Source organism: Opisthocomus hoazin, chromosome 7 (genome assembly GCF_030867145.1).
Source record: "Opisthocomus hoazin isolate bOpiHoa1 chromosome 7, bOpiHoa1.hap1, whole genome shotgun sequence".
Classification (NCBI taxonomy): Eukaryota; Metazoa; Chordata; class Aves; order Opisthocomiformes; family Opisthocomidae; genus Opisthocomus; species Opisthocomus hoazin.
In genome coordinates this window covers 4,167,182-4,192,095 of record NC_134420.1, presented here as the reverse complement: position 1 = coordinate 4,192,095, position 24,914 = coordinate 4,167,182, and the positions used below count along the sequence as shown (strand labels likewise).

The following is a 24,914-nucleotide window of genomic DNA, read 5'->3' as shown; positions in this document are numbered from 1 at the left end:
ACCGAGCAAAAAGTGCATCGGCGGTGTGTGGGGAGTCCTCAGGTGCTCAAAGACCCCGGTGATTCGGCTGCCCCAGGACCGCTGGGGTGATGCAACCCTGTTGTCACTGGGACTGCAAGCCATTAGTGTCCAAGGGCTGTTGGTTAAAGCCATGGTATGTGAACTAATGGTCCCAAACCATTACCTACTGAGTTTAAATCCTTATCAGAAAAGCCCTATGGCTGTGATTTGCATCTCTCCAATGTGTGGGTTCAGTAACTTTTCCATCTGTCATTACCAGTAATCTCTCTCTGTAATCTCCCTAGTACCTCGGTGTCACCAATATCCCCACTATAGGTGTTGTGTTTTCTAATGGTCCACTTAGCACATTCAGCAGTCTTCCATGCTCACACAATTGTTTGATTATGTCTTTTAGGGTTAAGATCTGATCAGTGTATGTACACCCTCTTCTGAAGCTAAACTGACTTTCCTTAAGCCTACTATTTAGTTGTGCCTGGGTTCTTGTTCACAGGCACTCAAGCAAATGTATTCTCAAACACAGCAAACAGGCTAATGCCTCTTGAGTTTTATATTCCTTCCTGCCTCCTCCTTTTCTTTTTCTTCAGCTTGCTGTAATCACATCTGAATACAAGGGACAAGCCCTTCCGCAGCTTTGAAAAGCGCTGGGAATACCTGACACTGCCCCATGGGTGACACCTTTGTTGTCAGCACAGCCACGAGGACGTGAAGCCTTGGAATGGCTGTCCTTGTGTCACGCTGAGGATCCAAGGAGCAATGGCATCAGTGGGGTCACAGTGTTCTCCTTGATGGCTTTTAGTCTTGATCCTTGCGGCTGTGCTTGGCACCCCTGTTGATCAACATTTTAAATGTCCCAGCATAGATTACCAATGCTCTGTTCAAGAGTTTTCCAAATGAGAAGCTAGAAAGTAGAGTGAAGTCCTTTGTTTTCCTGTCTCACTCTTCCATAATGTAAAATTTTGAGAGACAAGCCATTCCAACGTGTTCCTAACTCTTCTCGTGGGGCCATGTGAGTTAATGACCTACTGTACCTGTCACTAACCTTTCAAAGCACAGCTTCAGAGGTATGTCTCTGAAAGGATCTGTTTAGAGATATTGATGAATTAAAAGTATGCCTGGAACCTAGTGTCAGGTCCTAATTCAACACCTATTCATGGCCTGTATTCAGGCTAACCGCAAAATCGATGTGTCTCTTCACACTAAACTCTTTTCATGTTAAGGGGGCTTTAGTCGTTGATCAGAGTTTATCTGAGAAAGATGTACCATGATACTGGCAGGCAAAATATTGTATTTACAAGATGATGAGCATTCAGACTTACCTCTTGTGATCAAATGGAAATAGCGAGCCTTAGTTTCCTCCCTTGGGCAGCTTGGCAGTAGCTTTCTGAGAATGCCCTCCATCGCTGGCAAAAGGCTGTCAAAACTTACAGGTGTAGTGGCCAATCTCCAGAGAGAAACAGAAATCAAATTAGGTCTTCTTGAAACAAAAGTCCAGCCACTTCTTGCCAAATGAGGAAAATAAATATTATTTTATTAATCCTTTTACATTTCTCTGTTGTTAAAATGCTGCAGAAGTCACTGTATGAGGCAACACACAAACATACAGTGCAAGACGCTGCTCTGAGCAGCTCATTATCTTGGTTAGTACCAATGTAAGACAGCCATATTGCACACTTCTGAAGTAGCACTTCTTATGATAAAATCAAAAACCTCTATAAATTAAAAATCAAAAAGTTGTTTACACCAATCAAAAACCAGTCACAACAGTATTCGTGCCTTGGCATTTTGTCAAATCTGTATTTCATAAAAAAAAAGAAATTTCCCTAATAAGCAATTGATATCATGTTTAGTAAAAATATCTCAGGTTCTTGAGGAAAATATGTGACAATTTATTTGTGTTAGAAATTGGTGTAACGATTAGGGTTTCCAGCTCAGGTTCCAGGGAGACATCTTTCTTCCATTGCATTTTTCTCTGTTCCTTCTGTGCCAACTCTTATAAAACAAGATACCACGGGATTTAATTCTAAAAATCTAATATTACTGCCTTGTCGTGAACTGAATACTACAGATTCCTTCTTGATAATACTGTCTCATGGGATTCCTGTGTAGTAACAGAATCTCCTGGGATTCCTGCCTGGTAACCATATCTTGCTGGACTTTGGTAGTATTTCTCCCATTGGATAACCCCAGCCCCACCAAATAAGCAGTCATAAACCTTACACTCTCATTATTTTACATGACATTATTTTACTAATGTCAGACCCTGCACCATTTAAGTTAGTTGGGTGTTTCTTTCCCCACAGATTTTAATGAAGTTAGAATCTAGGCTCCAAGAGAAAACAATATTATAGAATATTTTATCTGTTTGACAAGAATAACGTTAAGAAATACCTTTAAAGTAGCAATAATATCAATATTTCGTGGTTGGTTTATCTACCTACCGTCATTCAACTCCTGCAGGACTTGCATTTAGTCTTTCACCATAAATGGACTAGTAAACCTTTTGTTGTTCTGAAAGTGAGATATTGTAACATCTCTTCCTCTCCATGCCAGTGAGAGGAGTCACAGCTAAATATTTTCAAGAGGAATATACCAAAGAGTCCTTGAGAGGTTTTCAGTGAATGCCTCTGCTGTGACTGTAGATCAGCAATAAACTAATGGCCATAAACCACCTATTATTCTGTTTGGTTTTATTATACCCAAAAGGCTCACTAAAATACCAGGACCCCATTGCAACAGATACTGCACCCTTAAATAACGAAGGTGGCAACTCAGACTTTCTGTTCTTAGCCACTCAACCCAGTTGTCCATAGCAAATTGACAGTGGATAGAATTATTCCAAAAAGCCCACAAACACACAGAATTTTGATCTTACAGTCCTGCCCAGTATCTCCAGGCACTTTTCCAGGATGCAGGGTCACCCTGGGAAGCAGCAGTTAATCCACTTGCAGGGTAACTCTGACACTAGAAGCTGATCCCCATGGTCACACATTCCACAGGGTTCAGTCCCATTTCATCAACCTGTAAAGCTGATAGTGATTCAGGAGAGGTCTGTTCTGGTTCACCCTGTGAGATTTCCAGGCTCAAAAGTGTTGGCTTAAGCTTTCCTGTGAATGACTTAGTGTTTACAATGGTCCACTTTCAAGAAGATGATGGGATCGCTGCTGAACTGAGAGCCAGCTTTACTATTTCATAGTGTTGTCATATTGCCATCACACACCTCTGAGAACCCATCCCCAACAATTCAGGTCAAATAAAATGGTGATGGGCCCTGCAAAGAATTATTCAGAAAGCTTTGCGTCACTAAGCTTTAGATATACCAACAAACATCAGAGTAGGTCTTGACAACCATCTTCTTGGCACAGGGGGACTTTAGCAGAGCTTTGACCAGCTGAAGCTCTGGCCTAGTAAAAGAAGGGGGAAACCCAGACACTACTAGGGCTCAAACCACAATGGTGGTACTTGAAGATTATAAACATTAGAGCCGAAAGCAGGTAAGCAGGCAGTGCCTTCCTTTAAAGCACTGTACCTTCTTCCTTGTGTTCAGACCAAAAAAAATGGTCATATGCCATTTTTCCTTTTCACAGCTGTCTTTCAGTCCAAATATAACCCTCAGCTTCAGAACTTATGGCAGTCCCAAGCTCTTTTTTGAATCCGGACAGTGCTTCAACATCAGCTTTTCTTTGGTCATGATGAAGTCATTAAGCCTCATAACTCCTGGAGTTAGAAGTATCTGTGGTAACAATCCCTGACTACTTCATGTTCTTTTTGAGAGGATCAGTAAAGTTTCTGAAGCACTTTTGGAAGGTAAGAAAATGTAACAGATACACATGATACTAGATCTACCAAGAGACATTTATCCCTAGAGCCCTGAATTTCCATGGTGTTTAGCTGCCTAAAGTACCATTGAAATTAGCAGGCAGATAAGCAAGTGAAAAGCATTCAGGACCATCAGTGGTTATGGTCCTGGCTGGCACTTTGGCACCCTCTGCGATGACCAGAAGGGCTGTACGTTCCAGGTGTCACTGTAGGGGGGTGATAAACAGGAATTGTGTCAGATTAGGGTCTGCATCTCTGCTCTGTTACCTTTTAGGCTACAACTTGCTGCTTGGACAAAGAATTGAGAAAACCGCATTGGAGACTTGTGGAAACCTCCACAAGCAGCCTGGACAATGAAGACAGGAAAAATAAAACACTTCTTACCAGGGGGCTTTTGACAGCCTCTTAAGGGGGCATTCATGACTTTCTTGTGAGTCACCACCCCAAAAATACCGTAAGTGCTATTCGTTCAGCAGAGCTAGCAGTGCAAGCTGGAAACAATCTAGGGAACTCTCCTCTTCAGGTCAGTGGGGGCTGGCAGCACAGTCGCTCTCTCCCTGGGAACAAGGGGCGAGACGAGAAAAAGCACGGCTTCGAAATTGCTCTCATGCATGCTGCAGCTGGAGACTGGCACTGCAGAAAGCGAAAGGTTTATTTGCTACCCAGAAACAGAGCTACAGGTCCCCTTAGCAGCTTTCAGAGCTGGAATGATCTTTCTGGGTTTTCTTGGTGCTTGAGGGATGATTATGGCTAGGAAAGGTTTACATATAAACTGGAACAAAAAAAAAAAAGATGCAGAGCATAGGGGAGACACATGAAAATTCCTGCCATCCTGCACTGCTTTGTCTTCTGCTTGGAAGGATCAGAGCACAACTTCTGTGTATATCCCGTTTACAGCCCACAGGACCTTCTTAGGGCCTGAAGCCCTCCTGCTATAAAAATAGGTGAGAATCCATAAAAGCAGCAGCATCTCATATATAGCACAAATCTTTTCTTACAAGATAGGCAACAAGCTAAATGCCTTAATTAGAAGTTCACTGAGTTATTTTTTGTATGTTGCAGCTAATGACACAGAACATGGACTCCCAATTGAATACCAAGGCAGTAAATCTATGGAGGGTCTTTGCTACCGTTCATGAAATGCTCCAGCTGTGCTCCTAAGGATTATAATGTCAACAGAACTCTTGATTTGAATCACAGCCTTGCCTTCACTCAGGGGCCATATATTAGTCTTGAAAAGCAGACAGAGTTTCATTGCTCGAAGAAAAAAAAAAAAAAAAGAAGAATCACTGAGCTGAAAATAAAACAGTGATGTAGGGGAGGAACACTGCAACATAGCCAAAGGCAGATTTCAGCCAAAATCTCAAGGAATTCAAAAGTTAAGATATTTCTCCATGTCTCTTTAGTATAAATTTCACAAGTCAAATTTAATTTTTCCCAATACATTCAGACAGTGCTTAGTCACCTGATAAAGTGCTCAGCTGGTGTAACTCCTCACAGCTTCACCAAAGCCATTACTGCAGTGTCAGCTGGCTTCAGCCAAGGATTTGGTCCTTACTCAGACATATGACATACATATGCATATATCAGGAATCCCAGGAAGCAAGGCATGGATCATTTTAGTCACAGGTAAATTTGTCTGGAGGAAAAATATGTTTCTGAATACCACTCGTGGTTACATTTCTGCTTTAGAGCATGAACAAATCAATGAAGATCAGACTTTATTCCATCGAGCTGTATTCTTGAAAGCTGTGTAAAAGGTGTAGTTTTGCCTTAACAAAACACTTGAAGTTTCCCAGGAATCCTTTGACATTCAGCAGGTGTTCTCATGCAATGATTGTAATAAATCTTCACAACCTGTGTGCAGCAAGGCACAAAAAAGCTGAAGACTCTTCTAATGATGACCTTCAAGTTGTCGGCGAGGTCAGAGTGGTAGTGTCATGCTGCAATTTGCACATGTTCTTACTCTTTTATTCCTATAGTAGTCAGCTGCTGCCAAAGTACACATGATACAAACTAGAATCTTGACTATCCAAAGCTCAGTCATAGTCTCGGTTTCCTATAATATAGCTTTGTCCCTGGTATTTATTGCTTACATTGAAAAGTATCTCAGTTCTTCAAAACCTTGGTGACTCAAATTCAGTAATTGGACCCATTACATCAATTTGCAATTAAATCAGCTGGCTCAAACCCATTTCCCCCTGTCATAACTGTACTGAAGCTGTGCAAAAGTTTGCACGAAGCTATTAAAAAAGGGAAAGACATAGCCTTAAATGCTTTTGTGGAAAGCAGCAAGTAAGCAGAAATCTTAGAGACCCCTAATATTCCTGGAGCTTTAGGCAGGTTCATATCTTTGCAGGAGCAAGGAAAGTGACCATCCTTCTTCTCTGAAGCGTAGAATTATTTAAAAATGCTGCTTTTCACTAGCACCAGGGTTGAACAGTATCTCAAATAGAGTTGGAGATTTGAGCCAAGTTTCTGAAATGTAATACCAGCTTCTACTGCACTGGCTGTTGCAAAGTCATGATGCCCACTGAGGACGATAGCATCTGGTTTCCTGGCTTGGCATTTTTTGTATTTTGCTTCCCCACCATCACACCTGAAGCCTGTACAGAGCTGCACCAGCTCGTGCTTCCTCTACCATCTGCAAGGCTGCACCAAGAGCTCATGCCCACAGCTGCCGTGATGGGAGAGAGACTAATATCACACTGTCCAACAGGCTTCATGCACATTAGGCTCATCTCATTGTGTCCTTGCATAACATGAACATCTCTGCTCATGGGGTCTCCAAATACAAACACACATGTGCCACCGAAGTTGAATCTACACTTTTATAACTGTTAAATGTATTACTGGTTTCCCATCACAAACTATTTAGCCAAATACAAAGTATGAGTTTGTTTCAGAAAGAAGTGAATTTGAATTATCACATCTGCAAGTAAATGATGTCATTGACTTGAAAATATAAGTTTTGTTTGTCTTAGATAAAGTGCTTTATTCCTGGAAATGTGCAGAATAGGGACTCACAGGCCTTCACCTGGCAGGGTTCTGCAGGGTAGTTTTCTAAACTGATTGTTCCTTCTTCTCCCCGTCCTTGCTTCTTTTCTTATTTTTCCTCTATCAATTTCACAGAGGGAGCAGCAGCGTAATAGCAGCTCAACGTGTAAAAGTGTTTTTCTTACCTCTCTTTGACTGCATTTTAATCAGTACATGTTTCCTTTCTGATGCTTCTTTATCAAGGTTGCATGGAAAACAGGTACTTCAGTCTTTCTACAGGTTTTTGACAAAATGTTTCATTATTTTCTAAAAAAAAAAACCAAAACACCCAAACAAAAGAAACCCCAACAAAAACCAACCCCTCTTCCTTTGTTTAGCCATACATGTTCTTTACATGGACTATAACCTAGATATGCTCCAAAATTTACCAAGAAAGCAAACTCTTGCCTATCTTTCTAGTTCACCTGCAAAACTGGAACCTTGTTCCAAGATTAAATGTCAGAATATTCCACCCATAAACTTCATAAATTGTATTATTTCACAAGGGTTTTTGTTCATAAGAATCTTTTTGTTCCACAAATTTAGAGTTCTTCATCTCACTACAGATGCCATGGGAAATTGATACAAAAATACAGCAGTGCAGATACATACTTTTTTTAATTTAAATTTTGTGTGGAGAAAAAGTGGATAGAGTACTTGGCTTGCACTAGTGCAGAAAATGATACTTTTTTATATGAAGTTTTTTAAATTAGAAAAGCTTCCTTATCTTTTGTTCTTGGTAGACAAACCAACATTTATAAGAACTTAAAACTAGAGGCAGTATTAAGTGTACATGAAAGTAATCTTACCTTGCATTGAGCTATGGAGCAGGAATCCATCCTCACTCTTTAGGAAAGGTATTGAAAGAAACCTAGATTGGGTTCCTGCCTCTTCAGAGGTACTCAACCTGCTATTAAACCTGACCAAATTCCAATTCCTTATTATCCTACCCCAAGATATCTCTGTATAGTCACAAACTCCAATAGCTACAAAATGAAACCTAGGCTCAAGTACTGTCACCCCTCTTTGCAGCAGCTGAAGCTTTATATTTGCTTGCAAATCAGCTTTCAGAAGCAATTGAGTTGTGAGGGTTTGATGTAGCCATGTCTTTTATGGGGCTTAACGAGGAAGGAGTTGGTACTGGCTGGAGGATGGTCAACAGCTGTCTTCCTTGGGCACACCTGTAAGGAATTAATGAACCTGTGCCCTCCACACGCTCTGAGAGGTGTGCTGGGGTAGCTGGGGCTTTCTTCTGGCTCTGGGGACTCTTTCTGAATGGTGATGGGGTCTCCTTGAGACCATTCTGGGGTTGGATCACTAGGCTGCTTGTGTGCTTTCAGGCTTTCTATGAGGAGGCTGCTCTTGCTTTATTTGTATAAGTATTCTATGTGGATCAGAGGAGAGAAAAGTAAAGTAGGGATTGTCTTCTCCGAAAACACATACAGAAGTATTGAACCAGAAGGAAAAACATGGGCCCACAGGAAAAGAAGTTGCATGGGAGAGGGCTTAGGCACAAGTTATTGCTAAAGCTGGAAAGATGCTTAGAGAATTAGACAGCAGAAAGCGATGAAATAAAACAAGAGAGTGAATTTGATCAGTGCAATGCAGAGAGAAGGGGAAACAACACTGGGATGATTTCTCTAAGAAAAAGCAAAAAATATGTGGGATCAACCTGCTCCATTTAGATCAGGAAATTCAGGGTGTTTAAAAAAAAAAAAGAAGAAAACAGAGGGAAAAACTCTGTTCTGAAGAGATTTATTTTATCATTGTGTTCTCCCTCTTGGAAGATTCTAGAGACTCTCCCATTTCCTCTAGCTGTTTCTGAATGCATTTGGGGTAAAGCACTGGAAATGCAATGTGCTTTTCATTCAGAACTGGGGAAAGAAAGGGTTAATCTGATCCCGAGGGTGTTCTTTCCATATGCGCTACTGAATATGGCCAACAGATCCTCAGAGCAGACAGACTACAGGACACAAATAAACTCAGTTTCTGCTGCTGTAGTTTTAGACCCGTGTTGCCATGAAAAATGTCTAAGGATTTAAGAATAATTTTCAGTTGGTTTCATGGTCTGAGCAACACATGTCTGTGAGACTCCAATGTCTGCAGTGTAAACTGAGCACGTACGATCATACTATAACTGTGCTATGCCACGTAATGTGTGTCACCTATCTTCTAGTGTCGCTGTCTCAGAGACTGCCAGCAGACTTCTTTCAAGCTACTTCGTTTCTCACTGCATAAAGCAACATTTGTGTGACTTTTCCTAGGAGGAACATAAAAGGAATGTGGAGCCTTGATCTGCTGTCAATTTTTTGGGGGGAGTCATATTTAACATAGTATCTAAAGACACTGAATTTTGGTCATACTTTATGGGTGACTCCATTTCTCCCTCCAAAATCCATGCAAGGAATAATTTCAAAAGATAAAAAAATTGATTTAAGACAAATTATTGTCTTTTGTGGCTGGCCATCACAGGTCATCACGTATGATGTATTGTCAGACAGTGTAATCAAACTTACATGAAATACTTCCAGAAAAGTTTAGTTCCAAATCAAAAATGCATTTCGTTCAAAAGCGTCTTAGTGAGACTCTGTGATATTTTGACAGTATCGGATCTCGTTTCTTTGCTCCAGGACAAAAATTTACAAAATCAGGCAGCCGGTGCCAGTGATATTTGGAAGTCAGTAGAACTGCAAATCCCGCTGGGGCTGGGTCCGTCAAGAGTTCTACAGCCAGATCCGCTGCCCCGTGCATTTTACGTACATTTGCATTAGCATCAGGATGTTTCTAACTTCTCACAGACAAATCACTGTTCTTCAAATCCAGACATTTCAGACTCCAATAAAGATACTACAGCATTTAGGATTGTTGCTGTAGGAAAGTATAGCATTTTCTTTAATATGTAAAGTGAAGGCCGTGACCTTGTTTTTGTGGCCAGAAAGGGAATGTACGCTGGATTTCAGAAAGGCTTCGCTCCTGCTATGCAATGGTGGCATCTCAACTATTGCAAAACTAAAACGGGACAGAGTTCTCTTTAACCGTCTAAATTTGGAGGTGACCTGAGAATGTTAACAAAGGAGGACAGTTACCATCAACTGTTCTTTAATTATAGATGTGCTTGTTCACCTTCCCAAATCCTTCAAACCTTCCAAAAGGAAACAGGAGACATTTGAACTTGAGTGCTGCTGCAGACTTCAAAGGCATTATTTAAGATAGCTTAAAAAAAAAAAATCAATCAGTTCAATACATTTTCTCCCTATGCAAAGCATTTTACCGCTGAAAATCCAAGAAGAAGGAACACAGATCTTCTTTAATAGAAGAGGAAGCAGATGCATGAACTAAAGAAACTGCTACCTTATCCAAGCTATTCAGTTTCATTATATTCTTTAGTTCTCATAGGCATACAAGTTTCCCAAATTTCCCTAGGGCTTTATACATATTCTTGCTCTCTTTCTCCTTCTACTTTGCTAATTCTTGCCACTGAAATAAACCTTCACAACGTCATGGTTATGGGCAGTGCTTTCATCCGAGGAACAGTACATCCAAAAAGCAAGGCACCTTTTGCTTACAAATAAACAACAATTTTATTCAAATGTGCCCCTGACCTGTTCACTGCACACATTCACGAAAGGCTCAAAGTACTCCAAAATCTTGTTTAAGCTTTCACAATGTTATAATGTCAGGTGGAAAATGATTCAAGCCCACTGAGAGTAATAGAAGAAGTCCCACCACCTGTGGTGGGAACCAGACTGTGCTGGAGTCAAACCAAGCAATTACAGCTGAAAAGCTGAATTTTATGGTACGAATTGGTTCAGCTCACCCCAACAGAGTGAATTCTTTGGTGTACATTCTGCACAATAGCTTCCCTGAAGATAGTAACAAGAATGAGATGTGGCCTCAAATTGAAGAAAAGTATGTCAAACTCAAGTAAAAATTTTTACACCTAGTTACTTACCTGTCTGCTTTTATTCATGTAATATTTTCAGGTCTCTTTTTATATTTTAGGAGCTGGTGACTTCTTTTTGCTGTTACTTTAATGGCCACAAAATGTGTAAAGCAACATTTGCAGCTGCAAATACTTCCTTTGCTGGGCTAGTTTGTCTCTCAGGGTTGTGTCCATGACACCATTTCCCATTACAGGTGCCACCTTAGCCTATACACCTGCAAGTGAAGAAAGTGAAAAACAACCACATGGGGGAACCTCCCTGACATTGCTCATCTCCACACTTGCAACTAACCTTTTCTGTGGACAAACCAAGGAACTCCTTATTTGGAAAAATGTCCATAGCAAAAGCTAGGAATCCATGATCAGGTTTTAAAATGCCATTACCAGAGCAAAGAAAAAATATTAATTCTTCATTCTCTGAAGACTTGTACAGCTGTGGTGACATGCCGAGGAGACCAGAAGCAACCAAGGGGTGATTGAAGACATCTCACATGCATTTCTTAAGCTTTAGCAGATTCAGTAAGATCTGTCAGGATCTGGTTCATCATCAAATATGCTTTGCAGTCTCATTTATTTGACGTGTTAGCATCCCTCCTCTGTGTCTCCCCACAGAGAAAACAGAGGCTGGCGAGACTGTCAGCGACTGCAGTCCTATTCCATGTTGACACAGGTGGATCAGGAGTGCTTGATCCTAGAGTCAGGAAAACAAAGTAAAATACGGAGATGGACCCCATTTCACCCCAGACCACCACTTCAGCATGCTGAGCTGGGGCAAAGCCCAGGCTGCTCATCCACGTCCTGTGCTTGGGCTACTGTGGCAAAGCTTGAAGCCCAAACTCCAACCTCAGTCTCTTGCCTGTAAAGTCTGAAGGGCTTATTGTTAGGTTATTTGTAAATCATATCAGATACAGCTTACACAATGTAAATGCTAAATGACTGATATCACAAAGAATATTCTAAGAAGATGCATTTGAATTAGCAGAAGCTAATGTATTTCATCCCACGGTATGTTTTTTCACTTGTTTGCTTTGTTGGTGTATTTTACTGGTAAAAGATACTTCTTTTTTGACCAAAAGAAAGATACTATATTTATTACCAATACAAATAATTTGCGTTCCAAAAGGACAAAAATAAGAGCTGTCAGTAAAGTCCTTCTGTGTACAGATTACTGTTTTGATAATACAGATCCCAGCAGTTCCTATCAAGATCTTTTTGGTAGTCACATGATGAGCTCCTTGCAAACATTTGGTCCTTAGAAAACAATTCTGCACATAAACAATGCATAATAGTTTTCCTAATTTAAAGCCTGTTTTTACAAGGCCCTCAGCACATTACTGGCAATTAAAATTGAAACATTTTGATTTCGGGAGTACAGAAATATGTAAAATCTTGTTCGCTTTGGGCTCAAAGATGTAATTGTATTTGCTGTATGTATACTATTCATGATTACTAAACTTAGAAAGGTTTGGCTTAATCTTTTTTAATATGTTTTCAGAGAGGTACGCTGTAAACCACGCTCTTTAAGTACTTTACTTGAATTTTTAAAGCTAGAAAAAAGATTCTTCATTTTTAATGCAACTGATTATATATTTCTCTGAGGAAAATTACATGTACATATGAATATGAAGAATCTTACGCTTTATATGAAATACAAATAAGCACTACGATTCCATTTTCCATGACATCATTAACAGCTTTATTTGCTGAGGTTGTGGTTCAGTTCTGAGAGGGAGATTCTGGACATCAATGCACAGTAGTGGCACAGTGCTCAAGGGAAAAGTTGTCACTGTATATAAAAGTGGCTTTTCAACGGCATCATTTTGAGTTGTCTCATACTGCCTTGCCTGGCTACATCTTTAAATATAATTGTTTTTTCTGCTCCTCTGAGCTCATATTTACCGATGAGGTTGTGAATCAAACAATTGATGATGAATATCAATGCATTATACAGTGCATTATAACAGCTTTGCTGTCTAGATTTTTTTCAGCCTGAACTGTTCTGGATGGGAGTAAACCTTCTAAAAGCTGGGGGAGTAAACACATCCTCAATTCAGACACTTCTAAGAAACGGTTAAGCCTTGTCGACCAACTAGTTGAACTAATACCAGCCCCATTCCAAACTCGGGTCCATGCAACCACCCAAAGCAAAGACACGTGTGGTCAAAAGGATTTCTTTGTCTATTGTTTTGCAGAGGGTTGTACATCTGCAAAGAAAAGCAGAGAAGAAAGAGGAAACATCAGGAAGTAAAACAAGAAATCAGAGAGCTCACAAAAGGACTTAAAATAGAGAGCGTTTTGGGCTAGGAACTGCCATGAAAAAGTATGAACAAAAACTGCCCTCCAGCATTATTTCGCACTTGTGGTGACTAAGGAAAACAGATTTTGTACATTTTTTGTAAATAAATAAGATTACCTTGAGAAACAACACCAGTCTCTCTTCCAAATGCTGACATTGTAAGTGTGAAGGTGGAGTGCGCTGCTATTCTTGCTGAAGCAAACGCATAATGGTATCAGGGCTTGTAGAAATGAATATCAGACCTACAACAAGTGGTGAAACAAAGAGTCAGAAATCTCACAAAATGGCTAAAATATAGCTCAGGATGGCAGGGTAATGACCCTCAAAGAGAGGGAAAATCCATGCTGAGAAATTAGGAAACAGTTCATGCTTTGTAACTTAGTTATTCAACATGGGGTAGCTATTTCAGTTTCATGCACAACTCTTACTTTATATGAACAAACAACCACAAAAGTACTAGCATAATCACCAAATATCACAATATTTTACACAAAGGTTTGAACAGCTTGGAATGTAACAGCTATGATGGGCTAAAGCAAGGATTAAAGGAACTAAAAATATCTGCTTCAGATATAAATCAAGAAGTCATGTATCAGGCTGCATGTCTTCTGTCTGGAAGCAGGTGAGAGAAAACTGTCAAAACCCCTTGATGTGCTGTTCTCTGCCTCCTGCCCATGAAAGAAAATTACATTCAAGATGAGTTTAAGTAATGTACGAGTGGGAAAGTGAGACAATATTTGTATAATCTGTGCAATTTCTAAAGAAAAATATTTATTAAAAAAAAGCGCAGAACTGTAAGGAAACAGTTCTATACAGTGCTAGAAATGGCACCATCAGAAAGTCTTTAATGGTATGAAGGAGTTGAAGGAGATGAAGAGAATGTTCCTTGTGGAGTTCAGGAAAGAGCTGGTGCAGTACAGCAAGCTGCAAAGGTAAATTTTGTAAGTGCATAAACCAGCTGCTCATTTTTTGTTTGTATCTGGCAATTGAATGACTGTCCTGAATGTGCAAGAAGTGATTTTAAGGGAAAAAGCAGATAGATAGTACACCAGACTCTTAAAATGGGCTAGAGAATAACAGATCCAAAACTGAACAGCGTGCCTGGTTTCAGATGAAGTTTGTAAATGGAGAGAAATCTGAGGTGTTGGGATAGGGAACTGGACTCTGAAATGCACAGCGTGAATCCGAATATCCAAAGGTGAGGGCAAACTAATAATCAGTTTGAATTAAGTGCAACTAAGAATCGAATCACTGAATCACAGAAAGGTTGAGGTAGGACGAGATCTCTGGAGGGCATCTGGTCCAAACTACCTCCTCAAGCAGGGCCACCTAGAGCAGGTTGCCTGGGAACAGGCAATTAATATGTGGTGACCATGCTCTCCTGGATCCAGGATGAGAACAGCAATAGTTTTGTGCTCTTGTAACTGACTTGCCACCCAGGATGGAGGGGGTTGAAACCATGGTCTCAAGATCCGGTTTGTGCCCCGAAAAGAAACACGGTTACAGGGTATGAACAAGTGGACCTCACACAGGGTGCATCTACACTGGTGTTTGGTTCAAATCAGGAGCATCTTTTTGAGCAAGGTCTTCTGCTAGCTGGAGTTATTTCAACATTTGCTGAACACATGAAGTGGATTCCTTCTTGGCGACACTCAACCCAAAGACCATCTCAGAGTGCTCCACCCGCCCATGGGCTTCCAGTCCACAGGGCCAGACTGGAAGTCATCCAAAGTAACCCTTGCACCCACTCCCAAACTGTGCTTTTGGATCCACAGTGATCTTCGGGAGCACATGGAGTTTGAAGAAACTCTACAATACAAAATGGTTAAGGTTCTTTCTCCAAAGAAAAAAAAAAGTCTGATAATGGTCTGTACGATGGAAAGGTATAAAGAGTCGCTGAAGAAACTTTTAAAAGAGGAGAAACATCTTGACTTTCTAACCCTAAGGAGAAAGTAACAGAGACTCAAATCTGCTTCCTCTTGTAAGGTATCCCGTAAGGTTCTGGTCCAAATAATTAAAACAGGGTATAGGATACAACTGGGATAATTATCGTGAACAGGATATCAGCCTGTCAGTATCTGGGAACTGTGGAATTCAAGGCTGCTAAAAGAATATCAAGTAATGAATATTGTAATGAAAAGTATTTCAACAAGAACATTAATATTTCTTAAAAGATAAAAACAAGACAAATCCCAAAGCCATCTCCTTTGAATTGCTGCAATGAGACTGAGCAAAGAAAAATTCTAAGAATGTCAGTAAAATTGTTTTAGGTTGACATGAAAATCATCACTTACCTACAGTACTTAAAATGCCATTGCACCCAATCTGTTAGAGTTTTTTTTCTTTTGTGTCCCCTCTCCTTTTTTTTTCAGTGTCAGTATTTAAGACTGTTGGGATGAAAACTGAAACTGAAATAAGGATATAGTTCATGTGTTAAGCTAAACTTCATTGCAATTCCCTATGGGCAGGTGGTTAGAACACTGCTCCTACAACAAGCTTGCAGTACAGCTCATAACAGACAGGAGTAAGCAAATGCTTTGTAATTAATTATATTCCTATATCACCTACAGTAATTATCCACTGTTGCATTATGGCAAGTAGTTTGGCCATCTGTAAAAGAGATGCAGAAGGAGAAAAGACTGAGAGGAAAATTTCATAAAAATAGAGAGAGAAAATCAAGGGATACAGTCAGAAAAAGCACTTGCCCGTGAAAAAAGCTAAGAGTGAAGACTAAATGTTTGATAGGAAATGGACTTGGAGCTGGCATGAAGATGCCATCTTTGTGTCATGGGAAACAGGAGTTTGTCCACTTTCTTTAGACAATCACGATTGTATCAAAAATACCTGATGCAGTCATCAGTCATTAGCTGTAGAACAAATTTTACGGGAGAGGAAGGTGAGAATGAATCTTGTTTTTCTTACAAGTTCAGGTGAAGTAGATCCGAAAGCAGCCAAAATAAATATGTCCCGGAATCTGGACATAGGGAAAAACTGCTCTCTTAATCTTCAGCTGTAGGTTTTCATTCCCTGCCAGTTGGGTTTACTGACATTTACTTTCCCTTGCATTTTGTTCTTGAGGATTGAGAGCTGTGAGCACTCCCTGCGTCCCTCTTTCCTGCCCAGTCAAATTGTTCAGCCCCCACCGATAACCTGAAGGGACATACAGAGCTGAGATAGGGTAGCTGGCATAGTCAGCAATGCGTCCCCAAAACCCCCCTGATGCCCAGGATCCAAAGCTTAATTTTCTTCACTGATACAACCAATTTTCAAAATACATCTTGAATTCTGCGGTAGTTTGGACTTTGTGTGATTCACATGAGAGTAAACAAAACAGAAAATCTGAATTCTTCTGTTTCTTTTTCAGTCTCTGTGTTTCTTGTTTGCACATCTTTTTCAGGAGCTCCTTTCCTGATACTGCCTGACTACTCTGTGAAGATCCCACTACTATTTTCAGTTATTTTGTGAAAGCAAGAAAACTTGGGAACACGGTTCATGGTTTTCTGTACTCTTTTTTAAACCTAAGTCTACTCTGTGTGCATCACATATTGCATTATTTAATCATTGAAGTGTCTTTTTACATTATTTCTGTATAATGGAAAGCAGAGATCAAAGAATTTCAACTTTCTTATTCAAATCTAGCTTCCTTCTTTGTCAGAATATTACAGACAAGATAAGAAGGTGGAAGGAATGGAGCATACTTTTTGCTATAAAGCTACCGTTCTGTTTTCACCTTTATAAGGATGTAAGCAGTGCTAAACCTACAACTACCAAGCCTAGTAAACTCATTCTATGGACTCATTTTATTTCTTTCTCTCGCAGAATTCACCCCTTAGGGTTTTAAACGACCATACTGGTATGCAGTAGGTAGCCCACAAGAAGATCTATGTGTCAATGTGACCAGGAATAGGATTTGCACCTGTCTGTTTCTGTATAATGTCGTATTTTGCTTAAAGATCATTTGTTAAATTCTAATTTCATGTTTACTTCAGTGCAGTCTCTTTTCTCCAGCTGTGCCGTATCAAGACATAGTTCTAGGAAGCGAAGAGCACAAGGCCAAATCGCACTGAAATTACCATTATTTGTGCTTGTCAAGCACATCTAAATCTTTGTACTACTCCTTCATCTCCTGGCTGTAAAGAGAAATAGTTAAAGCTCAACCTCTTGCTCAGAATTAAACTCGTGATGTGGACTCCCCTCAACTTTGTAAAAGTTAACATCCAGAAACAGAGTAGAAAAATTTGTAGAACTGTATTTTTATGTGGAATGAACCAAAACTCAAGATCGTTAAAACTCATCTGGATTTACAGCTTTCAGTTTAGGATTACCTTTTGAAAATATCAAGCATTTGAGAAGAACAGAAAATCAGAACACAGCAGCCACCTGAAATCACTGAGTCACTACCGGATGTCCAACGTCGCTGTTATTTTCCCCCCCAAACAGTTAAAACATATTTAACCAAGAACTAGGACTTCCTGTAGAAAACTTAGCTACACAGAAGTACCTGATAAAGACTCTCATCCCCAGTGCTGAATTTTCCTATATTGCAAGTTCAGTCCACATCACACACTCCGCTTTCACATCATGTTTAGGTCCTATGTTAAGAAAGGATTCATCAATTGGTAAGCAGGTATATATTGCTAAAGCTTGGGCAATGCAAATGCCACTTTACCAACATTCATTTATTTGAATGGCAAGGTCAAGTGTCTTGGATTTTTAATTAAACAAATTAAAGAATACTCTAGTAACATGTAGGTCTTGAAATGTTTGAAGTAGCTTGTAGTTATACTTTGATAGTCATGAAAAATGTATAATTTATACTGACTGATCATAAACCAAAAATAAATATATGTAAGTTAAAAAATACACCAATTTTCTAACTCCTGTACTCCATAATAATAGGAATGTAGCCTTTTATGAGGAACTGCCAAAAGAGCCATGAAAGTGCTATGCTTTCTTTGTGGATACAAAATTGGTAAGTGTAAAATATTCACATGATCTGGGAGAACAGGGTCGCTGAGAAACCCTATGGCAAGTTAGAATGAAAATACTAGTAATGACAATTTTTTTTTAGAAAATAAAAAGTGAAAATAATTGACAAAATTATTACATCCAACTAATTTACATTTGAATGTGCCTCAGTTTATCTCTTTTACACCTCTTTTACCACAAATAGTAATTCTACAATAGCTAAAAGTAAGTGGTGTGACTTTCAGTTATATTATACAGTGTATAAAAAATGTCCTTGTTAACGCCTGTCATACAATCACAGCTGTTAGTTTCTTTAGTATTATTTTGAAGACTCTCAGTCACTTCCAGCCCCCATACAAGCTCTCCCTGCCCCTGTCAGCGTCCTCTCCTCCTTCGCTGGTTCTTGCTTGGGGGCTTCAGGAGACTCTCTCGATATTTCACGTTTGTATGGAACAGTCGGACCATTTCATGGTCTTTGTTATCCAATACTCTGGGCAGAAAGAGAGAAGATTTCTGTGTCCTGCGTGTTTTAAAGCCCCGTCTGGGTCGTCCTTTCCCATTGACTGAAACATACCAGAGTCTTTCTGCACTGGCTTTGCGCTTGGTGCCGGCTCTGTTCGGTACAGTCCGGTAGAGACGGGACGCATAGGTGTTATAACCCAGTTCATGGATCCTCTCCACAAACTCACACTCTGCGTTATAATTTTCCTGTAAAGAAAACATGACAAAGTTTAAGAAAGACTATAAGGGTAACAGCTCTCTTCTACCTCCATAAGACTGGATGAAAGTCTTAGGCAAGACTCTACTCAGTTTTAGGATGAGGACAGCAACACGTGTGGTAAGAAAAACTCAGACTGGTGCTACAAAAGGCGAGGGGAAGAGAAGCGCCGAGCCTGAACTGCTGTGCACCAAGGTGCACCCTGTCAGCAGTGTGAGCATACTCGGTGGATCGGAGACAGAAAGAGGCCAAAAAGCAATTTGAAAACAAAAAATGACATGTGAATAGGAAATAATAGCTCTGCTGGTTGTTCAGCTGTAGGTTTAATTTTTTTATGCTTACAGATCTAAATATGCCTGTGAACTGGACAGATAATTTAATTGCTGCCTAACAACCTTTGACATCTATTAAAAAGGTAAAATCTTACAGTTTAATGTAAAATGTGGCTTTTTAATTGGTATATTAGTTAGATACACCTGGAGTCTATTACATCCAGTTTGTTACAGATATCTGGGCGGTAAACAGCTTCTTTATGAAGCTTCTTTCTTTGCTTCGGAATAATAAAATGAAGGTACACCTTGTCCACCAGCGTGTTCCTGCAAAACACTAGGCTGCTCCCCTATCACAAACTATAAGGGAGAATATGCACCCATCCTGGGTGCTCATATTCTACACGATCTGTCAAATGTGCCTCTTTTCATCCGGTCCCTGACGGAGAGAAAACAGTGTGTAAAAGCCTGGCACAAGGAGCTCCTTCCTCCTCCCTGGGAGCAGTAGAAACACTGCAAATAAAGGACCTCCCACACTGTACATCTTTTCTTAACTACATAATCGTCTCTGCGGTACCTGTGTGATGAAGACTTCATTATCTAACGTGTGTAAGGCACAGAGGCAGAGGGGAACTGCTACCATGGTCTTTACGGAGGTTTTTTATTTTCTCTGGAGGGCATGGAAAGGGCACAGGTAGCCAGGCAGGGGCCAGAAAAGCCATAGGCTCCATTAACAACATGTCTTTAATGCTGTTCACTCACCAGAAATGCTGATAGGCATTTAACAAGATTTTAAAAGACTCCACATGTCTCAGCTTCACAGCTGTAAAACGGAAGTGCCCTTCCTTCCAAGGACAAGGATTTCATATGCTGTGGTGCTGGAGCCCATATGTAGGCAGATTTGTCCTGCTGTCTGCCTCAGTTCTGGTTGTAGCGTGTTTATCACAGAGGATAAACCTAGAGGATTATCATAATCTGCTAAGGACACAAAGGAATTTTGTGGATTCAACAAACTCATTTTCTTAACATGGGAAAACTGGTGATCCGAGGGATAATGGAGCTATTCCAATGCCATTTCATAAAATTCTCCCTGTATAATTATCCCCGAAGAAGTCAGTTTTATTTGAAATAGGAGCCTTGCACGGGTTCCTGGCGCAGTAACATCAGTAAAGTTGTTGGTCAGTTTCTTCTAGGCAAGCAAAGCCAGGAAGTTTCTCCTGAGCTGAGCCCTCATCCTTTGCTGCTTCTGTGAAAATGCTGCAGTGGAACAGCTTTTCCTGCATTGTCCCTTCAGCTCTGAAGCACAAGTCTGAAACAGCTTCTCTCAAACCTGAACTGGAAGAGCAAAAATTACCTTTTCTAGCTGTACAGAAACCTTTCACGGCTGATATTCCTAGGCACATGACTGCTGAATAAACTTCAGGAGGCCTTATGCTTCTCACACTAAAATGACAAGACCAGTCTCTGGTCTGTCCTACTCTAGACTTTACTCTAAGAGAGGAGCTTTATGCTCATAATTTTTTAGTCTTATTTTCATTCACTTTAATTAATCTGGAAGAAAAACATACCTATTTTGAACAAGAAAGAGAGAGAAGTGAGAAAAAATTTGAACACTCATCCTTCTCATTGATTTCTTTGGGGCAGACTCTGGCTCTGAGCTCCATTGAAAACGATCTCTATTTTAATCAGAATATTAACTGGAAGCATAGAAGTGGCCAGCCCTAGCTTTGGCACAGCAGAGCTAATATGTCCTTTAGCTGCATTTTTCTTTGCCAGAATTGTTTGTGGTCTGCTTCTCTGCACCAGCAAAGAATCATCATCTTTACACACAGGCCCTTTAATCAGTGTACATCACATGAGGTATGTTACAGAAGCTGGGTCGTAAACACTATCAGAACACTCTTGAAAAGGTGGAGTAAAATACATTAAACCGGGGAGGCAACTGAGTTGATTGTGTTACTTAGGTTGCATTCACATGGAAAAAGCTCTCATAGTTCGAGGATATATCATGCTGTTCAAATCAACAGAATTACATATAATGACTAGCTGGAGGAAGCAAATTTCACGTAGCCGTATTTTGCCCTCTTCAAATCTGTTTCCATACCACAGGATTCCTGGAGAAACTCCACAGTATGGCTGTTGTACGGTAAGAGATCACAAGATTGCTAGGGATGTAATCAAAGACAATGGAAGAAATTCGAGTAGCTAGACAACGTGTATAGAATACGCCCTGACAAATGCACTTTAGTATGCCCCTGAATGTGGGGAAATCTAAGCTTAAGTATTTTATTCACTGAGGGGAAATATCGGCTGGGCGGAAAAGGCAAGACTCCCACTAATGTCAGTAGAGGCCAGATTTTACCTCCAAGATGAGGACAAAAAATGAGGACATAGGAGGAGACTAAGGTATTTTTTTCCATCTTTATCCTCTTGCACCTTCTCCTACTTCCTTTTGTTGCTATAGCCCTGCCTTTTAGTACCTGTAAAGTCTTTCACTGCCCCTCCAAGTGCTCTGTGCAAAGCAACTCCCATCAGTAGGCTGCTCCTGTAACAGAGATCCTCAGATGTTCTTTATCTGACATGTATACCCTCTGCTAGTGTTCAAGATCCACATCAAATATAAATATGGATAATTTTGAATAGACATGGATATTCTGCACTGCAAAGGCTGGCTCCTGAGGTTTTTATCAGTGCATCCAATTGCCCAGAACTTTGGCCGTGTGAAACACCTTTCTTTGCCAATCACATGCTTCTGTCTCTGGCTGTACAGGCAATGAGAAAGTAAGAACGCACCTTCTTTCTGCTTTTAGAAATATACTGATTGGTTGCCTGTAACAGTTCCAGTCAGAAATCTGTTATAACATTACTCTTTTCTCTATAAATGTTTATTTATGAGAAATCAGTGCTCCCTCTGACCTGTTCTCCCCATAGGAAGTGGCAGGCATATGCCAGTCTGAAGTAAAACTTACCGACGCGTAAAGTCTGCCCCTTTTGCTCATGGCCAGGTATCTGCCAGAGAATAAACCCTTGATGGCAACGATTCCAACATCGACAGCAGTTATTTCAAGAATACCTAGAAGCAGAAACAATTATAAGATCTGTTGTTGCTCCCCATCATGTGTAATTTTTCAAGATACGTTTGAATAACTGCTTACCTGCAGAGCATGATTTCACAGCTATCATTAGCTCACATCAGAAGCATAGTGCTGTCATGCAAATGAAACAAGACTGTTCTTTGAAACAATATAAACCAATGACAGTGCAGGAATTGTTGGAGACAAGCTTGACAATAAATCCCTATGATGACTGATTGAGATTGAGCTCTTTTAAAAATGAGAAAGATCTGACACTGAACTAGAGGTTCACTTAATCCTATATGTATATAAAAAAGTTTAAATCCTCTTTAATGCTTAGGAACACAAGAGCTCTTGACTTATTGAAATCAGTCACAAAGCTGTCCATTTCAGGACAAAGCCCTTGCTGAGGTCTCCAGAGGGTGAAACAGAGTGAGCTGGTTGCATTTTAGAGCCGTGTATACAATCATGAAAGGAGCTTGTCATTTAAGAGGTCAATGTAGCCCTCCAGACACGGAGAACATGGCTGTCCATGTAAAGGGAGAAGATTATCAGGGCATCGAATATGGGGTCTCAGACACAAGAAGACTGTGACAGGTGAGGATGGCACAATACCTGCCAAAATGTTTATGTCCAGCCGAAGGTGCCACGATGCTGACGGAGGCACAAATGGCTCACGACCTGCTATGTTGTATGTACAGGGCTCTCAAGCTGGCTCGCTCAGACTCTGGTCTCAGTTCTCCAGCTGGCTCGGTACCTTCTATGAGCATTTGGAGGCAAGAGGTAACCTTTCTACCCAAACCCACTGCTGCCTTTCGGCAATGATAAAGCAGAGCCCGGGCCTCTCCCCTTTGCAGAGCTGGGTCCGTGTCTGGGAGAGCTGGAGTGGTTTTGGTACAGCTGTTTTGAATCAGGCACCGGTTGGCTGTTGAAGGATGCCTCCTCCAGGCTTTGACAGCGAGGGGGTTTTCCTCTAGGAAATAGTGGTTTTCCTTTACGGACTTCAGAAAGATCCCTGAGGTCTCCCTATCTCTGTGTGCCATCGCCAGCCGGGGTTTACGCTTCTCCGAGCGGTGGGGCCGGAGGTCGGGCTGTGCCCGGGGCCAGGCTGGGTGCGGGGGCTGCCGGGGCTCCCCCCGGAGCAGGGTGGTGCGGATCCCCGCTCTCCTCCCTTCTGCCGCCCTCGCACAAACCCCCTCACTCCCGACGTATCCCGTTTCATCTTAATTACCGCCGATCCCCGGCACATGTCAAAGGGGACAGATGTGGCTCAGCCCGTGGGAGCTCAAGCCCCCCGCGGGAGAAGAGCTGGGGGGGGGGGGGCAGTGGAGGCGAGGGCAGCCCGCAGCCCTTCGGGCCGGGCACCGGGACTCGGCCCCGGGGAGGGGTGAGGGCACCGGTAGCCCAGAGGTCCGGCCCGGGGCGGGGGTGTCGTGGGAAGCCTCCGGCGGAGCGAGGGCAAGCGACAGGGATGCGCAGGGCCCCGTTCCCCATCCCCATCGGGGGGAGCTTGGGGTTTGGGGGTCTGACCGAGCCCTTCTGCCGGGTCTCCACGCCCCGCAGGCTCCGCTCGGGAGTCCCCTGATCGAGCCGGGGGCAGAGCGGGGCTGCCCCGTCGAGCCCGCCAGCCCCCGGGGCCGGCGCGGGAGCCGGAGGGGGCGAGGGCACGGAGAGGGAGCTGCGGGGTCCGGCGGGGCGGCTCCCGAGACGCCGAGGCGGGAGCCCGACCAGGGGAAGGGACGAAAGCCCCGGCAGCTGGGGGTCCACGCCGAGGAGCCCCGGTCTCCGGGCAGCAGCTCCGGCCCCGGGGCAGCGCTGGGCAGGAGGAGAGGCGGGAGCCCCCGCCGCCGCCTGCCCGCCGGAGCAGGACGCAATTGGTCCGAGGGTGAGACCCCCCCTCCCCGCACAGCCCGGCCCCGGGGGAAGCGGGACGGGGAGAGGCGCGCCCGGTACTCACTGAAGACGCTGTTTTTCTCCAGGGTGCCGTTGATCTTGCCGTTGGGGTGGATCTGGAGGTGGTACTTGGTGGCACAGTAGAGTTTCCTGCGCCGGGGCGCTCCCCCGAGGTGTTCGTAGACTCCGCCGCGGCCCCCCGCATCCCGGCGCGGCCGGGGGTCCCTCGGGGAGGATCCGGCGGGCTCGGGTAACCCCTCGGCCCGCCCCGGGGACCACGGCTCCCGCAATGAACTCAGGAACAAGATCCAGATTATAACCATCGTGGCATGACGACCGCAGCGCTCGGTCTGATGGGGAGACGGAGGCTTGGGGGTCCCATCAAAGCCGCCTCGCCCGCAGCGCTCCCGAGTTGCGGAGCACACGCCGGTTCGAGCCGCGAAGCACCGGCAAGTTTTTCTCGGCCTCGATCCGTCCCCTTTTTATCTGTCTCAGATTTACTCAGATCAATAGGCATCGGCAAAGGCCACCGAAGAGTCCCAGCTGCTTGCGTTAGACGGAGCTGCCGTGGTCAGCCTTCTCCTTGGGTTTCCAGATAGACAGACGGCATGCAGGAGGGACAGGGAGGCGAGGGGGGGGGGGGGGGGGGAAGGAGGGGGAGAAAGAGGGGGAGAAAGAGGGGGGGAGAGGGAGAGAGAGACACCCGCTGAATTTCGGCAAAGAGACGGCGGGGAAAATAGTTGATGGACGGAGCATGGAAATAAAAGCAGCTTCCCGCAACAATGGCCTGATCTGCGGCCAATTGATACAAAGCGGAGGAGGCGAAAGGTATCAGGCTCGTGTGAACTCCCAGGGTGCAGCGTGGATAAAATTACACAGC

The 24,914-nt window shown here is 42.5% G+C and overlaps 1 protein-coding gene across 1 annotated transcript; it reads right to left on the bottom strand.

Annotated features, from left to right (window-relative positions):
* Positions 1-18,455: 18,455 nt before the first annotated feature.
* On the bottom strand, positions 18,456-24,357 carry FGF3 (fibroblast growth factor 3). Its single transcript, XM_075426910.1, has 3 exons — positions 24,099-24,357; positions 22,037-22,140; positions 18,456-18,788 (listed from the first exon to the last, which is right to left on the bottom strand). Exons 1-3 carry the CDS (start codon positions 24,355-24,357, stop codon positions 18,456-18,458), a joined length of 696 nt encoding a protein of 231 aa, XP_075283025.1.
* Positions 24,358-24,914: the final 557 nt, after the last annotated feature.